Consider the following 20,332-nt stretch of genomic DNA (forward strand, 5'->3'; position numbering starts at 1 on the left):
TAGCAAGCACGCATCAACTTTATTCATAGGAGCCAATTTAAAATGCAGTGTAAAGTTTGCGTGAAAGGTCATCAACATCGCATCATGATTACTACTAATCACAGTCACAGGTTTCAGCCACTTGTACAATGACTGCCGTTGACCTCTGAAGCTGTTTTCTACAAGTGGATCAGTGTCTCAAGATTAAGGTAGAAATATGTGGCGTACGTCCTAATAAGCAACAACTTATAATGTGAAGTACGAAGAAAATACAAGTAAACTGTCTTGCACTCTTCCTTTAGACTGAAGCTGATGTCCAGTGAGTTATTGCGTGAACAGTGTTTGCGTCGCTGTGGTCAACAGAAAGGGCTGTTGTTGTTCCTGATGATTATAGTGATTGTCATCATTACGTATCCCTGATGGTACAAAATAACAAGCAGTGTCTCTTTGACTTTGTGTGTCCTCATGTGGACTCCTCAGTAAACCACTTCAGCACTTCGGCTTTGTTCTCTGTCACCCATTTGATGTTGGCCGTGGTCTTCTCGATGGCCTGCTCCAGAGCCATGGTGGCTGAGCCAAAACCAATATGGAGGTTGTCCTCTTTAAATTTCTTCAGCTGGATAGAGAGAGAAAAAACTAAATTTCGGCATATGTTGTACTTCTTTTCCCTTTAAACACCCTCGGGGAAATAGAGTGTGTGATTTGGTGTGATTGTGGTTGTGTGGGCTGCATACCTCCTGCAACTCAAATTCCGTAGAGAATCTCTTTGTGATTCCACTGATGAGATTCGCAAAGGAAAACGATCCTTTTCCATATCTGAAATGAAGGATGCAGTTGAGCAGAAGGAATTTGTGCATATCCTGCTCATTGGACATATTTATGGGAAAAAAAAACATTACGCAAATGTCCTTGTGAGCAGGAAACTCTGCAAATGAAATAAATCATAAAATCTGGTAGTGGACATGTGTAAAGCCTCAAAAACTGCAACACTTCATTGTTAAAGGATTATTTTTTTTCTAGTTATCGCTGCCTCAAAAGCTTGGATTAAGAAATGATTGCATACTCAACAAACTGGGTGAGAACTGAAGTAAAAAGAGCAGCATGTGCACTTAGAGAAGTTGCACTTCTACCTAAAAATCTTCAACATTTTCATCACTCAGTCAAGAGTCGCTGTGGTTTTTATGCGTCAGATATTCTTCTGTCCTCAGTGAATTCCTAAATAGACTTGACTGTTGTCCCACCCCTGTAAGAAGAAAGTTCTTACTGATCAAAGATGTAACTCCATCTTGCTCTGACGAAGTTCCAGGCCAGCGGCATCCCCACAACATTTCGGGCAATGTACTGGATGGTAGAGGTAGCATCTTGTTTACGAATCTTAGTTGGGTCTAGGGTGTAATCCAGATACCTGACTCAACAAAGGCAATATTTTTTAGAAGAAGAAAAGAAAAAGAATATTTAGAACACCTGGAGCATGTATAAAGGGTGACACGTTATGTTCAGGGTACATATTGTGCTAAAATAATACATAATTTAACTAATTAGTAATAGCTGCTGCTAATGTCTGTACAGAAGAGAACACAGTCCAGCAGATACACAGTAATGAATAGTGCATGGCAACAGTACCTTTAAAGCCAGACTATCTAACTTTTGAACAACCAACAATGGCTCATAGGCTATAAAATCATAGACTGTGTATAAAGATGGACATAGCCAACGTAAAGTCACCCACTGGTTTGTGGACTACCCTATATCTATCTTTTAAATACTGTCTATGAATAAAACACAACTGCTCTAATCAGACTCTCATGGGATTTGTTGCCACAATTTTTTTTTGTCTGGGACTTATGGTGGCAAAGTTTAGTTTGATTTGCTGTGGAAATGACATTGGTGAGTCAGCTCGCTGGCTTAATCTACTTTCTTCCATTTCATAGGTGGTTAAATTATTCCAGAAAAAAGCTTTTGCATGCACTCGCTCATTATTTTCTATGTGGTGCATTGTGGGTGCAAGCTATTACAATTGTCTACTGCTTGATCCAAATAAAAAGAAGGAAAAAATAGTTTGCCAATTAGTTGGTATCATGTCAAGACAGGACAAAAAAGACACTTGATAAAAATTTCCATGCAGCTGCCAAGCTTGTTACAAAAGCACATTTTGCATCTGAAATGTAGCAACCTACTACTGGCAACATTAGTCACAAAAGAGTTTAGGAGAAAAAAATATGTGGCAACCAACATGGAAGGCTCAAAGTAAGACCATTGTTTATTTGCAGCGTTATTTCCACACTTCCGCATGTTACAGATAAAAATCTTAATGATTTTTATGAGTCAGCATGTTGTAACTGTGATTCATGGCCCAAGTAAATTCCAAACATTAAACTACAGCAGAGCTTTCGCCAAACAGCAGTTTTGAAATAAAATTTCAGATTGATAATTAACCAACATAATGTCTTTGAAAAGCAGTTATAGTGTTGTGCTACATCAGAGGGCATGATGGAGGCTACTCCCACAAATGTTGCATGTACCTGTTCAAAAGCCAAGGTGCTTTGGTGCAGGCCATGGCCGACCTGAGCCTGGAAGCTTCAGATGCCAGAGTGGTGTTTTTGAACATTCTCCAGGCAAAGTTCCACTCCTCCACACCACCGAAGGCTATAGCATAGCAGTAAGCTGTGCTTTTTAAGTTGGGATGGATCCTGGTCGGCATAAAGTAGATTAAAAAATGAAAAGGCAGACACACTGGCTCACACACAATTGGAGTGTACATTGCGAGATGGCTACAGAAAACATCTGTACACTTGTTGCACTGTTTAAGGCTTCAAACAGTGCAGCGGCCAAACTTCTATTTTAAAACCTTAAAGAACCGACTTAAACTGTTTGGTACTCACGGGTTTTGACCTGGATTTTCCATCCACTCTCTGTACCAGCTTTTGATCACCTCCCTGCAGCCCTCCACACCCACACTGCATGCTATCCCAATAGCATTGATCTCATTATACCTGAGAAGGAAGTTGATTAAGAAAATGGTCCACCATGAGTGAGAATGTAGCTTTGTGATTTTAAAATGTATCAGTCATTAAACCAATTCTTACTGGTCAGTGTGTCCTGCAGGTATTTTGGTCCAGTTTGCTGTAAGTATCTTAAAATGTTCAAAAAGTGGTTGTATTTGCTTCTTGAGGTACGCCTAAAATAAAAACATACCAACAATATTTTTTTTCTCTCCTCCTGTTATCAGAATAACTATTAATATTCACAGTGAAGTATGGCAAACCTGTAAAGCTCCGTAGACCTCAGTGCGGTCAAACATTAAGATGTAGTAGTCAAGGTTCCTCAGAGCTGACTCCCAGGGGATATAGTTTCTCTCTTTGGACAGGTATTTGGTTGTTCTCAGAGCCAACGTTGTACTGATTATTTTAGCTCTGCACAAAAGAAACAAATCCTTTGCATGCTTTGCAGAAAAACAATATGTGACACAATATGTAGACATTCATTTTACTTTACCTTGCTAGGTTGAATGCATCATCTATGACCTGTGCTCTGTTGATGACTGATAAAGCCTTAAAGAAATGAAACATAGACACATACAGATTAAAAAGAATGAGATACAAAGGCAACTGTACCTTCCCTTCTTTCCTTTATACAGTCTTGGTTTCTACAGCTTTAGAAGCCACGTTTATTATTTATCATAAAATATAAGATCAACAGAAAATGCATTATAATACACAACAGAAGTGAGCACACAACTGTCTACTATCACGTAAATGTCAAATAATTCAAAATTCTACCAGTTTACAAAAACTACATTACTTCAAAGTTGAACAGTAACATTGTAGATACACAGTATTAAAAACAGAGGACCCATTGTGGGAACTCAATTGATTTTTCAGCTGTTTTTTTGCTCGAGGTGGTTTATTGCTTAACTTTTCTGTTTAAAATATCCCAAAGGTGTTCTACTGGCGTCAAGTTAGGTGAAATACTTGGCCAGGTCATAGGTTTCCCTTTTTTTCTTTGTGAGAAACTTGTGTGTGAGTTTGGCAGCGTCCTTTGGATTGTTATCATGGAGTATTCTTTTTCTATCAAGCTTCTGCAGCCTGGGAGTCATCTTGTCAGTCAGTATTGTGGTACATCCACAGACATTCATGTCACCATCTATAAATGCCATCTTCCAACACCTTTTGCATCTTTTTCATCTTCTTTAGCAAAGTTTCATCTTGCTGTTTGGTGCTGTAGAGCTAACAAGGGTTACTTTCTTGGGTGACGTCAACAGAAGTTGACATAAATGGAAAATGTCGGTCACAGAAACGCTGATTTCCATTGATAACTCCTGTGTTAAGTCTAAAGCACTTTCACATCAGTTTTTCAGAGCCAGATTGTGCTGGTAGCATTCTGTCATTTTTAGAAGGACAATCACTGTGACTCTGATTATTGGTACTGTGGCATGTTCTATATCTCCTGAATCTTTGTGAAGTCTCACAGTCTGGCAGCTCTTTTCTATGTGGAGCCTGATGTAGACATGTAGACAGATCCACCCCATAGATTCAAGACTGAGAAAGTTTTGCTGTTCACAGCTCATTTTGTCATCATTTTCATGAAAGTAGGCTGACTGGAAATCACAGGTGTACTCAGTTTAGTTTCAGTGATCACAGGTTTTCTAACTTGTGTATCAGTGATCATGGGTGTATTCACTTCTGTTCCACTAAGTTTCTACTTGCACCTGTATTTTTAATGTGGTCTTTCAAAAATAATGTTTGACAATTCATTGGAGGAAATATTCTACTTTTTAACTTAGAAATAATGCAGTTATTAAAAGCTAATTCAATTTGAAAACATTTGACATTTGAGTGCTGTTGCACAGGGGTGTAGTCACATCTGTTGGACACTGTATGACATTTAACAAAGCCAGCATTAGTCTGACTAGTAAAGACTCCAAAGCCCTCCATGTGGCCAAATGAAACCCACAAGTGTTTCATAAAGCAGTTTTATTTCATCCTTACTCGCCTCTAACAGGCTCCACAGTATTACTTTTTTGGCTTATTAAAATGTTCACACCAAACTCATCCAGTTGCAGCTGGATGCAGAAACTCAGCATCCACTTTTTAGTGAGAATGATAGAATAATTTGTGTTTTAACAACAGAATAAAGGGGTCAAGACTGCAGCTGTCATTAAGACATATGGTACATCTTTTCTGTTTGTATCTAAAAGCAGACGTAAAGCACGTGATTCACCTGATGGTCGGTGTTGAGCAGGGATAGGATACGATCCCAGTTGCCGAGATCATAGTTCACCCTGAAGTATCCAGATACGTTTGTGTTTGCCAGCACCCAGTCCTCTCCTGACACTCTTATCGGACTGTGGGTGTCTAGATGACAATATAAAAGAATATGCAACTTGAGAATCTAATGCAAGAACTTGCAGTTGGGTCCACTAACCAGGTTGGAGCTGGTATATTTTTGCATCCAATGTGCGGCTGTAATATAGAAAAACAGCAAGTATTGCCATAGTCGTACCTGTCTTTTGAAGGAGCCAGTATTGCTGCTGCTCAACGCCCGTCTTCATCCATTTAATTGGGATAAACCATGTGTAACTGGAAAAATACATAGATAAAGACAGTGAGTGAAACAAAGGGACAATGATGTCAGTCTGTTTTTCTGGGTTTCTGTCAGACTATGAATTCTAATGGAGTTTGCTACAGACATTGATGGTCTCCAAAGGATGAATCTTACTGACTTTGGTGATCCTCTAACTTTTCTTGTAGCACCATCTAAATTCTAGATGCTGATATGTGTGGATTTAAGTGAAATATTTAATGTTGGATGAACTGCCATAGAGTTTGGTATGTATGTTAATGTCTCCCTCGGGATGTACCATCAATCAGTGAGCACAGTCAAGTGTAGTTTCTCACAGAACTGCAAAGCTAGTCACAATGCTGTCAGCCTCAATAAAACTTGGTGTTCGGTGCCAAGTAGTAAATCCTTTCAGCATGGTAAACATTACTCCTGCATTTTCACATTGTAATTTTGTGCATGTTCGCATGCCTACATTAGCTTTTAGCTCAAAGCACTGTTGTGCCAGAGTGCCTTACAGAGCTGCTAGCATGGCTTAATGCTGTTACCACATGTTTGACGAGAACTACAACATTTGTAGTATGATGATTTTTTTTAAAAATTAAGTTATTTTGTTTATTTGTTCCTCAGACGATTGATTACTTTATTATTAAAATCTCTTGGTTTATTATCTACATGGAACTTACAGGATACGGAAAAATTGATTCCTACTTGAACTGAGAGGGCCTGTCCACTACAGAGTCTGGATCCAACAAGAAGTGTTTCTGGCTGATACTTCCTGTCCGGGTGTCAATAGTGACCACTGGGAAGCCCATCTGGAGAGTCCAGCGGTTCATGATGTCATGGACAGAGTGTGGAATATGTATACCTGGTGTGTTTTCTACTGCCTGACAAGAAACAGAGGGTAGCAAGAGTTTAACATAAGTCCACACTCCCACAGAGACACTGCCAGAGGACATCATGCTCAGCACAACTGTGGCTTTCAGACTTAAACTGAACCGACCTGTTGGAGATGGTCCCACAGGTCTGTATACACCGTGTTGCCGAAGGCGAATGTGTTCAGGTAAGACTGAGGAGACAGATAGAAAGCAGGGAACAGGATTTAAAGCATTCCCACAGGAAGCAACACATCATGAATTTAAAAAGAACTTATGTGAGCAATCTTGTGGTTACCACACACTACCACACGCTACCAGGAAGCTAACACAGTCACAAACACACGGAATGGCAGTAGTGATCAAAAGATGAGATCCTATATCAAAGCTGATACTCACACTGAGTCCTCGGGCAAACACTGGCTCAGTGAGAAACTCTGACAGCATCCTGAGCACCGCCGCACCCTGAAAACAACAAACACAGAAACCACCAGGATTTGGTTTGAATTTCTCAGAACAGCAACATTATTTGCACCCACTCCAAAGCAAATATTAAAACAAAATTCTGCCCCGATGGTCTAATATGAGTCTGAGGGAAATGACAAGATGCAGGACTGAACTAAGGGAAACAAAGACTTAAAACTTAAAATTATACAGCATATTTTCTAATGCAAAGGTGTGATAGTTTATATGGTTTGGGGGATAAAGGCACTTTTTTCTTTCTTTGGTATGGGCATTGGTTGTTCCGTTGGTTGTTCATCTATCAGTCTGTCAGTATCATTCTTGTTAATGCAATATATCAGGAATGCCTTGATGTAATATCATCAAATTTAGCCACAAACGTTCACTTGGTATGAGGAAGAATTTATTCAATTTTGGTGGTCAAAAGTGATTGTGACTTTAAAAAAAAAGCTTCTTTTTTGTCACAACTGAAGAGTTCAAATGACAATCATGACAATAATTTTACACAAATCTGCGTAACATTATGAAGTGATGCTATTTTAAAAGGTCAACAGTCATCTCTGGACACACATGGATGTAAACTTCAACTTGACAGGTTGGAGGAGGCGTACAACTGTGAGGCAGTAATTCTAGTTTAATGGAATCAGGTAGAGTTGGAGATTTAAAGTCATATGGGCTCCAGATTGACCTATATCATCTTTAATACATTGGATCTCATGTGAAAGGGACAAATTACAATGTAATAATAAACACAGTATGTCTAAAGAAGATTCTCCATCAAATACTGTGTGAACTTCTCAGAGGAGCAGACCTTGCTGTAGGAGATGGTGTTGAACATCTCGCTGATCTGAGCAGGGTCATTGACCTCCTCCTCCTGGCGAGACAGCGGGTGAGAGGAGGCCAGGGCGTCGACAGCAAACACCTTCTGCACGTCATACAGAATGATGTGGTCTTTCTGCAGACAAGCAGAGAAGTGCATAAGGACAGACTTTCTAAGCCAACAATATCAGTGAAAAGTTTTGATCTGAGAAGCATAAATATACATCTTGTGTGAGGTGTATAAAAGTTCACAGTCTTTAATGATATGAGCACGGCTCTTACAATGTTCCAGGTGGGCTCAGCGTAGTCAGCACCGAGGTACTCTACGTATGAAGCAAAACCTTCGTTCAACCACAAGTCATTCCACCATCGCAGAGTCACCAGGTTTCCAAACCACTGAATAAACACAACACATAAGGAGACAAACAGTTCTGCATTGTAGTCTGTGAAAACTAATGTTTCCATGAACTTTAATTCTGGCTAGCATTGGCACTTTTGTTAACTTCCAAGTAATACAACAACTGAATCAGATGGGAATAAAAAAAATTCCCAACCACAAAATTTCACATCCCTTATGATGCAAGGCTTTGAAGGGAGCAGGATTAATTTGTCCCAGTGTGATGATTTGTCATTTGCTTTGACAAAGGGAGGTTGAACACTAAGGCTAAACTTATATTTACATTGCTATATTACTGAGTGAGAAACATCCAGCTGAGACTGAGTTTGCACCTCATGAATGTCCTGATAACAGCCCCTCATTTTGCTTGATTTTGTTATTACTAAAACTAGGACTGAAGTGATGACAGGGTTTGGGAGAAAAACAATGGCATACCATGTGTGCGAGTTCGTGGGAGATGACGGTTGTGACTCTCTCTTTGTTTCCAGTAGAGGAAAGCATGGGGTCATAGAGCAGGGCTGTTTCCCTGTATGTGACCAGACCCCAATTCTCCATTGCTCCAGCATTGAAATCAGGCAGCGCTATCTGATCTGCAGAGAACAGAAATAAGAAGCTAAAGATGGTCAGAGTGTCTTTAAAATGAGCCAACAAAGATGTAATAGAGTGCACTTATCTGAAACAGCTTTCTGTTCAATGTCACATCAGGTCAAATTTAGCAGTTTGATGTTACCTTGCATGTTAGAAATCATGAAGTAATTTTATACATAATAAGGATGGACTGGTGAATTTAGCATACATCAGGTACTCTAGTCATGGCTGTTTTCAGTAAAATTTAAATTATTTGCTTGTCCACTAATCAAATTGCATATTTACAATAAATTTAAATATTTAAAATAGAATAAAACTCTCTTTAAAACATGAAATTTGGTTATTATGAATTTGTGAGAATTACCTATTGTTTTTTTAAAAATAAAACAAAGTGCATTGAGCTATTGCATATCTGATGTATAATTGATGGCACAGTTGGTTAGCACTGTTGCCTCGCAGCAAGAAGGTCGCCGGTTCGCGACATCTTTCTGCGTGGAGTTGGCATGTTCTCCCCGTGCAGTGTGGGTTCTCTCTGGGTTCTCCGGCTTCCTCCCATACAGTCCAAAAACATGTTGAGGTTAATTGGTGATTGTAAATTGTCCGTTGGTGTGAATGTGAGCATGGTTGGTTGTCTGTCTCTAAGTGTGGCCCTGCGATAGACTGGTGACCTGTCCAGGGGGTCCCCTGCCTTCACCTTAAGTCAGCTGGGATAGACTCCAGCCCCCCGCAACCCTAATGAGGATTAAGCGGTGTATAGATAATGGATGGATGGATAAATGAAAGGTTATTCTTTTCATCGAACTTGGCATAACAGAAACAAAACATCATATTTACAACATTACATTGTCCAGCCTTGTGCAGCTTTTGCTTTTTTGGCCTTGCTACCCTCATGGCTTTAAGAATGGAAATTTCGTTCTGTATGTTGGTTGGTATGATGGTCGTGTTGGTCCAGACTAAAAATCTTAACAACATTCATGGTCCCTAGAGGATGAATCCCTCTGACTTTTGTGAGCGCTTGCATTTTCCACCAGCACCACAATGAGGCTGACATTTATGATCATACATGAAATTAAACAATTGGATTCAGATTGTAATTAGTTCAAGGTTCATGACCAAAAGTAAAACATACATTCCCAAACAGACTGTAAGGTGCATGTAGCCTTGAGGTCAGAAAAATGAAGCCAGTGTTGAAAAGTATTAAATCTGCACTCTCCCTAACAGACAGCAGGGAGTGACTCATCTGGTTGCACAAAGAAGTCAGACTGCACAGAAGTCTATAATTAAATGAGTTTACTTCTCCCTTGATTTGGTTGTGTTTTTTTTTTAATCTCAGTAAATATTTTCCTGCTTAGTTTATGGTCTCAATAAGAAGATTTCAGTCTTCTTTATTATCATGTATATTTTGTAAATGATAGTCTCATTCAGAGGAAAACAGATAATAACGCAGAGTATACTTGGCTACGTTGATTATGATTCCAAATGTTAAACTTAAGGTTTCAAAACAGTAGTCTACAACCCCATGAGTAACATGATGGTGGCAATGTTCATTTTTATATCCAGTCAATGGATTGCCATCATCTCTGTTGTACTCTGTGTTTAGAGCTATCTAGCAAATGTTAGCATGCTAACATGCTGAACAAAGATGGTGAGCATGAAACATACTGAATATATACCTACCAAACATCAGCATGTTAGCTTTGTCTGCAAATGCATTCTATTTTAGCTGTACATCTGCACTTTGCAAGAGCAGAGCTGCAGATTCTTAGGCTTGTTGACTCACATCTACCGATTCTTAAATCCGAGTTAAAATGTCAGACAGAAAATGTGCAGAGTTTGCACATTGTGAGCAAAATATTTTTCTTTCCATCTTCTGGGCTCAGTAAGATAAAGGAAGTGGGATTAATATTTCTGTCTTCACAGGAAAATATTTTGCCCCAGCGTGTTTAAGCTGAGTTGACCCACCTGACTTGGAGAGGGGATATGATGTGTTATAGTACTGCTCATAGAACTGGAGGATCGGCCCTGTAACATTGAGCGCATAGTCACCCTGCCGGTCAGCTATGGATTTCCTTTTAGCCCAGATTCGGATCTGCAAATGATTGAAAAAGTTGAAATTCACATTAACAGATGTAAAAACACCAAAAAAACCTTCTCTTTAGCCTAGGGTTAGTAATTCAATTCTGTGTGCTGGTGATCTAGGATACATGTTTTGTTGTATACAGACTTCACTAAAAATGTATTTTAATGTGAAATACAAATACAGAATTACTTACCATCGGATTGTTTTGGTTTGACTGAATGTTAACAAAGTCAGTGACGATAAATGCCAAAACATATGTGGACATTCTCTCTGTTGGCTCAAATGTTGTGACTTTGACAGGCACGCCATCGATAACTGAGTCTGAAATGTCTGTGCAGAGAGAAGAACAGTTAGACCTTGATACTCTGTTAGGATTAACTGTATCTAGTTGAACATTTAAAACCCAAGGTTCACATAAGGTTAATAATTACAATGGAAATATGTCAGAGACACCACAAAGACCCCTCATAACATAATTGTTTAATACTTCTATACTACTATTAACCATCTGCAGTATCACAGTTACTAACAATACAGTTCCTGTTCCTATTTTTTCATTTTCTTTATGGTTTACTGCTGTACTATTTCAGGGTTCACAGTGAATTAAGTCCTAAAGATTAGAACTTTTTCGGTGTTTCTAAAACTTGCCATTTTCCTTGCCGTTGGACAGAGCCACAGTGCCTGGTTTGTGAATGATGGTGACATTAAAGACAGCTTTCATGGCCGGCTCGTCAAAGCAAGGAAAGGTTTTCCTGGCGTAGGTTGCTTGCATCTGCGAGGTAGCAACAACTCTGCAAAATATTCCAATTGAACGTCAACACAACAAACATCAACCAAACAACAAGAGCACTGGAACAATGAAGATTAAAAGCACAAATCGTACAATATTGTGCTATGCTATGCCATGTCTTACTTCTTCACACCATCCTCAGTGTATTCACTCCTGTAGAAGCCTTCCAGGTCATCTGCCAGTTCCCCACTAAATTCAGAGTGAAGTACGTAGGATGTTCCCACAGCTAGTCTGCTGTTCAGCTGAATAACCAGATACTCCGTCTTCACCACAAGCCAAGTCTTTTGTATGGCGGGCACAGTGGCATCACCCAGGCCACTCAGTTTAGCATGGTGGCCAAGGAAGGTAGTGAAGTTTAGCTTCCTGGCATGGATGATAATGAGGTCTGTTTCCTTCACACACTTAAAGACCACTGCTGACTGTCCAGTGAAGATGTAAAGGCCGTCTGCGTTGGGCTCCAGCCGGGGCCACAGAGTCACATTGTAAGAGATGGGGATGAGGGAGTTTGGAAGTCTGTAGTGGTCCCAGGGCTCCTTTGGGGTTAACGGGGTGGTGGAAGGTGTAGTCATGATGGTGCCCTCTGATGCTGCATCTGCAGGCTTACCTCGATTCTTGGCCTTTTCCTTGTCAAAGGCGATGGACAGAGCTATGATCGTAGCCAGTGCGCTGACTGCCAGTACAAGCATCCCAAGGCCCACATTTTTACTGACGTAGTATACTTTCCCCATGTCTGTCTCAGGAGGTTACAGCAGGACTCTGAGGGTTCTCAGTCTGTGATTGTCCAGCACAACCCGGCTCTTCCCTTCTCAGTTAATGGTTGAGTTATTAACATGGCAAAATAGACATTTTCATGACACCTACAAAGAAACAGAAAGATGGAAAGACAACAGAAACTTAGCACCACTGGGATTCATAAAAGTCAAGTATGCATCACAATCTATGTTGCTTCAGTGTTACTATGTATTACACAGTGTTGTTTAATGTCAGTTTAATTTAAAATAATTTTCAGTAATCCAGGGGGAGCTTCGTGAACATGAACACTAAGAGGAGGAGGAGGTAAGAAGTCTTACATGCAGTTCATGGGAAAAAATAAAATGTGTTGAAAAAGACAGCTCGCTACTGATGGCGTTGTTATACATCTAGAATGTGTGAAAGCTAAAAAAGTAGGCAAATTATTTAGTTTTGCTGACAGTCATCCAGCAAATGATAGTAGACAAAATGTAACTCCTCTTATCAGCCTGTAACATTAATCCAGCTGCTGCTTATATGCTTCCTACTCCAAGATGTACTGTCACTAACATCATCCCGTTTTAGTTTCCATCAGACACTCTAAGCTTGCAAGAAACCTCCACGTCTGCTGGTCATGCAAAAGGTTGCAGGCAACATGTAGAGAAGGTCACTAAGTAGTTGTCTCCAAGCAAAGTACCACAGAAACATTGAAGAGTGCCTGATACAATAATGCAACACTCTCCTCTGAAGATTCCTGCTGGTGGACTTTTCCTATCAGTACCATAAAAGTGCATATGTCAGCACAACATTTGCATCAAATGCTCCACATTAAACTCTAGCATGCAGCCAACAACCTATCCTGCACCATTTACAGTCTCGCAGTGATCTCATTCAGCTTCTCTGTGCCCAAGACTACATTTTCCAATTAACTCTTTCTACTACAAGCATCTCGACTGTCTCTGACTGTCCTGTCCTTTCTCCTATCTCTGTTATACCATGAATTGCCAAAAGCCTTTCTCTGTTGCTACCTCATTAAATATTGTCATACACTTTCAAGAGATCTTTCCTTTTTGAAATGTCTGTTGTACTGCAGTTACTGCTGTGTAGATGTGCTGACAGATGCTCAGTAATGTATATTAACGGTTTGCTTACATCAGACACCGCGAGCTACCATATTATATCAAAAAAAGGCTGTAACTGCAAAACATTTGAGTGAAGCTGGACAAAATGTGTTCAGTGTTATATTTCATGTGTGTTCACTTTGAGAGTTAAAGAGACTGATGTCAAACATTATTACTGCCAGATCTTCTATGATGGTGTACAGCAGTTCTACATGTGGTTTGCCTGAAGGACGTTACAGTAGATGCTGTTGCTCAACTTCTTCTGGGAGGTACATTCATTTTAAACACTGTACTGTCTCCTGTTTAATTTCTTTAAAATGTATTAAACAGTGGCAAACTACAGTGTAGTATGAGAGTTACATTCACTATATCATTGTCACACAAGGTTAACTGGCCAACAAACATTCTGAGCATATTCCACTTACTGGCTTCCACTAATGTTCCTTTTTGTTGCTGATGGGACACTTATTGTAACACCGTACCAATAATAACACTTTACTTCAATCAGGGCATGAATAAAAAGGTTATTATCAATACATCATTCTGCGCTGGAATTCTAATTGTGGGCATAAAGAATATTATGCTAGACAGTGTCAGAAATTACATGTCGAGGAAACATTTGTTGGTGGAAACAGGTTAACTTCAGAGAAAGAATTAGTCACTAAAGTTAGCTGCAATAGCTAGATTAAAGTTTAATAAGCCATACTGTGAAAAATAAATAAGGCCATCCCACTTTATAGTGAATATTTGAATATTTTAGAATGTAAAAGGAGTGAGTTTGCAAATTTCGAAGCCCCAGACAGCCCAGCAGATCTGGTCCCCCCCAGTGTTGACTCAATGGCTACGGCCCTGTCTGAAGGTAACAAAGTCTGTCTACCAGCAGCTCACCACAGAGCACGTTATGCAACGTTTGTGTAATTCATTCTAAAAAAGCAGTAACATTTCTTGGCCTGGCAGAGTGACCACTTTAAAGGTCTGGCCTCACGGTCACAGGAAGCTTCAGAGGTGGCAGATAGTGTTGACTTAGGATAGAGACTGGCAACAATCTTCTCAGCTAACTCTTGAAAAGGAAACAGACACGCAGATTAAAAGCATTCATATACTTTGTAGTGTTAACAGTATGTGCTTACACTCCATTTTTTTTTCTTTCCAAGACAAATTTTGCTTATTAAACACGGTGCTTTCATTCTTCGTACAGAACAGGACAGATTGTGAAAAAGCACCTGCAGCATTTCTAGAGATCCAAGATGGATCAACAATATGAAGACAAAAGCTCAAGACTCTTCTGTTATTGCTTTGGTCTTCCCCCATGCCACAGGTTGTTATTAAAGCTATTATTTAGTTGTGTTCCTTTTTAATATTGGACTGTCTTCTTTGTCAGTGATAAGTATATGGATTGTGGTGTATTTTCTAGTGGCAGAATTTTTCACTTGAATTTGTCATTAACATGTCTGTGTGTGTTTGGTTAGAGACTGGACACTAGGCTGTATCTGGAGGGATTATACAACAGGAAAAAAAACAAATCCAGGAGGAAATAGGCCATGTTAACGATCATATTCTACACGGGAAAACACGGATCACAGTATGATATTATATAACTATATACTCTGGGTAATTATGTTATTGATAAGCAGCATTTATGACCAATCTTCTTCCATGACACGCCTTGATAATCCCTTAAATTTGACTTTTTTTTACATGACGTGTTACAGAGTCCAGTGTGACACATCAGATCATAAATGTAGAGGAGGAAGCAGTTACAATTGATGGTGAACAAATATTACCTCATAGTTCTGTAGTAAACTGTCTGTAATACCAGCAGCTGTTCTTAATGAAAACCTATTTCCTATTAAAAGCAGTGCAGGGTAATAGAAATTTTAATCATGATAGTTCACCCGTGACATTTTCTTTGGCCTTGTTGTGAGATCATCATTATCCTATATCAGAGTCACTTTATCATTATCAGGAAGATAATGATAAAGTGATGCACAAGGATGCGACATGGCTACTATCTGCTGATGAACTAACAAACATGAACTCTGAGCATGCTGTGTCACTTGTGACTTATACTGCTTACAGTACAAAAGTCTGACTGAGCCGTTTTTTTCCCCACTCAGAGATTCTCCTCCTCTGTCCTATCTGATAGCACGTACATGTGTTTCCTTGACATCATGGCCTAATAATCATAACGTACATGTGGGAGTACTTGAGAAACGCCTATAATTGTCAGTGACAGCAGTAACGTCAGCACATCTGGTTATCTGTCATTAAATGATATGTCATTTAGGCAGGCTATATATATTATGTTTTCCATCATCATATCAGTGGTGGAAAATTACTCAGTATGTTTAACTACTTGCTGGTGCAGTTTTGAGGAACTTGTTTTGAGTATTTTGTACTTTAAACTTCCACACAGAGGGCAATATGGCACTTTCTAATCCACTACATTTATCTGACAGATGCAGTTAGTTAAAGCTGGATAATGCACCAAGCTTCTAAAATACATTACATCTCATGAACCCTCATTTATTTATTATCTGCAGACTCTTTATGTAAACATGGAGATTGAAGCAGCTCCACTTCCAGCAGCTACAGCAGCAACATACTGCGGACACACTCGTGCGTCACAATTAATATGCTAATGTTGTACATATTATATCAGTCAGAGGGATCAAACCAGAACTTTCACTTTAATACTTTAACTACTTTTTGTAGCTAAAATGTATGTACTTGTATTAGGATTTTTAATGCAGGACTTTTACTGTACTTACGGAGTATTTTTACATTGTTCTATTCGTACTTTCACTTAAATGTGGATCTGAAGGATTCACAGTACAGGGAGTTTATACTGTAAGATGAAGCATTTTGTATCACTTTTGTGGAGGAAAAACAATGTCAAAGTTGTGAGTGAAAGTGTGTTCCTGACCTGGACCTTTACTGAAGTCTAATAGTCTTCACGTGATGACGGCTGAGCCACCTTTATCTGCCGAGGAAGACTGAGAGCTGCGCTTAAAAGTCTCACACTCCTGTTAGAGACTGACCTTTTAGCAGTAACTTACGTCCTGATAAGCTATTACATCTGGTGTCATAAATGCTAGTAAGTGATTAATGAATAGTCATGGCTTTCTGACTGGCAAATAAACCACCAGCACTAAAGCTGAAAATGTCCATTTAAAGAAGTAGATTGAAGCCAGAATGTGTTGCAGCTCTTACAAAGCACCTGATGTGAAGATCTAAAAAAAAAACTTATGTAAGACCAAAGAAGCTGTAGATTAGGTAAATTGATTCTTTATGTTTCATTAGACATTGCGCTATTAATTCAATTCCATTTTTCTGTTCAAAAAACTGTAGTTGTCCCCTAGGAACAATTTAAGAAATATAGAGCAGTTGGATCAACAAATAAATAACTGAAGTTAATTTAATAATGACTAACAAACAATAATTACTTATTGATGTATAAACCATTGAGAAAATAAATATTAAACCCACAATTTATAAAATGTTCCTTATTACAAGTAGTTCCTTTTGTGTAAAATCCCATACAGGTATGTCTTCTGTTCTCACACCTACAGGTAACTAAAAATTACTCAACTGAAGGTTTATCTACAACCCATAATGCATTGCAATGGTGACCTGTATCACCAAAGATAGGCTAAAGTATCCTTCCTATCTTATACTTCCATCCAGCCTTGGTGTTTCAGCTTCTACTTTCTGTAGATCAGACAGTGTGTATGGAGGTTTTGTTTGAACATTTGGGGGGAACATATTAATTGTAGAGTTTGGGGAAAAAACACTTTATTTTCTTTATCATGGTGAATTTTTATGCATCAATTTGTACTTTATCTACATACATATGTAGCTATTGTTTCGCCTGTGTGGCAAAGTTTTTTCAAAATAAAAATCTGATACTTGTGTTTCTATAAAACATAAAGTCATTATTATTGTTTGATACCAATGTGAGAAAGTAATAAATGAACAGCATAATCTAGCAAATTGTCTACCAGCAGTAATAAGGCACATCTTATCAGCATTATCTACAACTTTACTGATTTATTTATGTAGGGAAAGACGCTATCGCTGAAAGGATCAGAGGGTTCCTCACACACACACACGCGCAAAGATCCACCACAGAATTGTTATGTCAACTCAGCACGCCACAGGTACAACATCTGGAAATGATGCATGTGAATGTGATGAGCTTTCTACAAGCCAAGACCACACATACATGGCCATTTTGTGATCTCTCTATTACACAAAACACATTCTCTGCTGTCTGTGCTTCTGCTCTGCAGTGTGCCTGAATACCAAGAAAGAACTATTTGGCCATTACTTTTTCCATAATTTCTTGGAATTCTATGTAATACAGTGCACTACTCTTCCCCAAGGCAAAGTGCCGTAAATACAGAAGCATTATGGTTGAGGCAGGAGGGTGGGGGGGTTACATTTTTCAGGTTTTAGGATTGCACCCAGTAGAAAGATTGTCTTCTATTTACACATCTTAGACTGAAAATTTTACTCAGTTATCTACACAAAAAAGTGTATGTAGCTGGTCATCCGCCGGAAATACAAGAAGAAAGTGCAGAATACAAACACGATGTATTTGTAATCCTTTTTGAATAAGCTATGTGAAAATGTTTTAGAACACTAAGTCTTTTTTGTCCTTTACAGTTAGTCTGCTACCATTCACAATTATATCAAACACTATACCATAAACTATGTAATCCATTAGGGATATGATTTAAAAAGAGCTTAACCACACTATATGACATGAAGTTGAGCTAAGATAGTAGCTACAAAGGTTTGCTAAGCTAGTTAGCTTTAGCTGATGTTCAGCTGTTTCTTTGCTTTACCCTCAATGCTGAACAAAACCACTGCCTTGTTTAATTATGTATAATAACAAAATGAATTTTAAGTATGTGAATTTATCAAAATAGATATTTTTCATTTACAGATAAAGAAATACTAGCTTTTGCTCCCTTTAGCTCATGCTAGCGGCTGCCATGTCACACACTAGTGTTTGCTTGAAGTTACAATACTTTAGCTGTTGGGTTAGTTAGCTAGATAAATACACATTATATACATATCTATGGCAGAATATTTTCATACAGTTTTACACATGAAAAGTCACATTAAGATCTTTAGTAGGTTTTAACCAAACAGCTAGTAGCACAATTTCATGCGTAGGGCTGTCATCCCATCCGTTAGAAAATATTTGCTAAATAAAACAATTAGCTACACTTATAGCAGCTAAAATTAGGCACACCTCAATAGGTAATACTTTGTACTATATATAGAATATAATTCAATATCAAATAAGACCATAATAATTGTGTTCCATGCACAAAAAGTCAGAATGAATGTAAATCAGTACAAGTAAGAGTTAACAAGCAAGTGGAGGTAATTAATCAGCTGTGTGTTAGATAAATGTTTCTAATTCCCCCAATGTCTCTGTAAATAACAGAAGCCAAACAAATAGAGCATTTTCCTGTTTCCAGCAGGGAGCGGGATAATCTTGGGGGCAGGAATGTTTATCTTGGGGGCTCAAAGTCACATATTTTTATGGAGTAATAAATTGACAACAAAGGAACCACGTGACCACAACTTTTCCGTAGTGTAATTAGAACCTCTTTAGTTCCCTGCAAGTGCTGTGTATCGTTGCTGAAAACCTGAATGAGAACCTGAGTTTATCATGTTATTCATAAGTCAAAATGTTCTGTGCAGTAGTCACGTGCACATGTATATATATGCTACTTGTGCAGTTTAAATCATACGGACACCAGCACAGTGTTCTGCTTTTTGCACACGCCTGCTAACATCTGGTAAATCCAGCATAAGACACTCATTTTCATTGCGTCATCCACCTCCCCTTTCACTCTTTGCCCTCTACTATTTTTTTCCACATTTTCTGTTGCCAGTCAACTTATCTAAAGAACGTGAAGGTAAAACACTATTTAGCAGCAATGCACACATGCTGGCACTATCATTCTACCTGCTCATGAACCTGTGACCCACGCTATCAACTCTGTGTAGCCTCAGCCTCCACCACTGTACAGATAAGATACAGCCAGCTGTTGCAGCTGCACGGTTTACATCCAGTGCAGCCCCCGCTCAATGTTGACAGACACCTTTAAATCTGCAGCACAACCAGAAGCTAAACTTAAGCACACAATGACGGATTTCCTTGTTGAGCAACAGGCAATACACAACTGTTGTGTACTTGCAAACCACAGAGTGATAGTTTTATGTAGACTTGTCACATCAGGTGAAACCAGTATAACTGGAAATAGAGGATTGAGAGAAAGAAAGGCAAAAAATAGACTCAGCTCTCTGCTTTCTGTGTACTTTATATGCCAATAATCTTGATTAGTCTGAGTGGATATATTTTGTTTATGATGCATTCATGCAGAATAACATTTTTGTTGTAGACTAATTCTCAGGAACCTTCAGTGTGGGTAAAAAAAAAAGCTATGCAACATTTCGCCAGATGGCAAGAGCAGTAAAACTTACACACAGGCACTACCTTTGCTGTGGAGGAAGACGCAGCTTAAATGCATCAAAAAGAATGATTCCGCATGCAACATCTTGGTTAGATTTACATCAATCATGAGAAAAAACAGTACATACCGAACCCTGTGTGGCTGGTTGTCCACTGCCCTGATTTACGTGCACGAGACGCAGAAGTTGAGCTGGAAAGATCCCTGGCTGATGTGAAACACTGGCACTCGGCATCTGTGAGGTTAGAAGTGGGAGGTGGCGAGAGCTACCACAGGTTTTTCCTGGGGACGTAGGGAGGGAACAGCTTCCCAATCCCCCAAAATCCCTACATTAGGTGGAAGGGGGACTGAAAGAATGCGGCTATATCAACAAGACAGCATTGTGGTGGAGCAGTAAGAACTCTGATTCCCAGAGGTACAGAGTGTTCTGACCATTCTG

General features: G+C 39.1%; 1 protein-coding gene across 1 annotated transcript; it reads right to left on the bottom strand.

The window, feature by feature from the left end:
* LOC103359503 (aminopeptidase N-like) lies at positions 1-20,126 on the bottom strand. The gene is made up of 21 exons (XM_008284875.1): positions 20,024-20,126; positions 11,673-12,406; positions 11,408-11,550; positions 10,953-11,089; positions 10,642-10,768; positions 8,527-8,681; positions 7,977-8,090; positions 7,687-7,830; positions 6,813-6,878; positions 6,542-6,607; positions 6,250-6,425; positions 5,482-5,558; positions 5,200-5,333; positions 3,475-3,530; positions 3,245-3,392; positions 3,066-3,157; positions 2,862-2,972; positions 2,502-2,669; positions 1,244-1,384; positions 714-795; positions 1-595 (listed from the first exon to the last, which is right to left on the bottom strand). Exons 2-21 carry the CDS (start codon positions 12,275-12,277, stop codon positions 443-445), a joined length of 2,895 nt encoding a protein of 964 aa, XP_008283097.1. The 5' UTR covers positions 12,278-12,406; positions 20,024-20,126; the 3' UTR covers positions 1-442.
* Positions 20,127-20,332: the final 206 nt, after the last annotated feature.

Source organism: Stegastes partitus, unplaced genomic scaffold, assembly GCF_000690725.1.
Source record: "Stegastes partitus isolate 25-593 unplaced genomic scaffold, Stegastes_partitus-1.0.2 Scaffold377, whole genome shotgun sequence".
In the NCBI taxonomy this organism is placed as follows: domain Eukaryota; kingdom Metazoa; phylum Chordata; class Actinopteri; family Pomacentridae; genus Stegastes; species Stegastes partitus.

Coding starts and splice junctions, on each gene's coding strand:
- LOC103359503 (XM_008284875.1), bottom strand. CDS start 12,277: ATGGGGAAAGTATACTACGTCAGTAAAAATGTGGGCCTTGGGATGCTT. Junction 6,879..7,686: donor ACACCATCTCCTACAGCAAG/GTCTGCTCCTCT, acceptor TGTTGTTTTCAG/GGTGCGGCGGTGCTCAGGAT. Junction 596..713: donor CGGAATTTGAGTTGCAGGAG/GTATGCAGCCCA, acceptor CTCTCTATCCAG/CTGAAGAAATTTAAAGAGGA.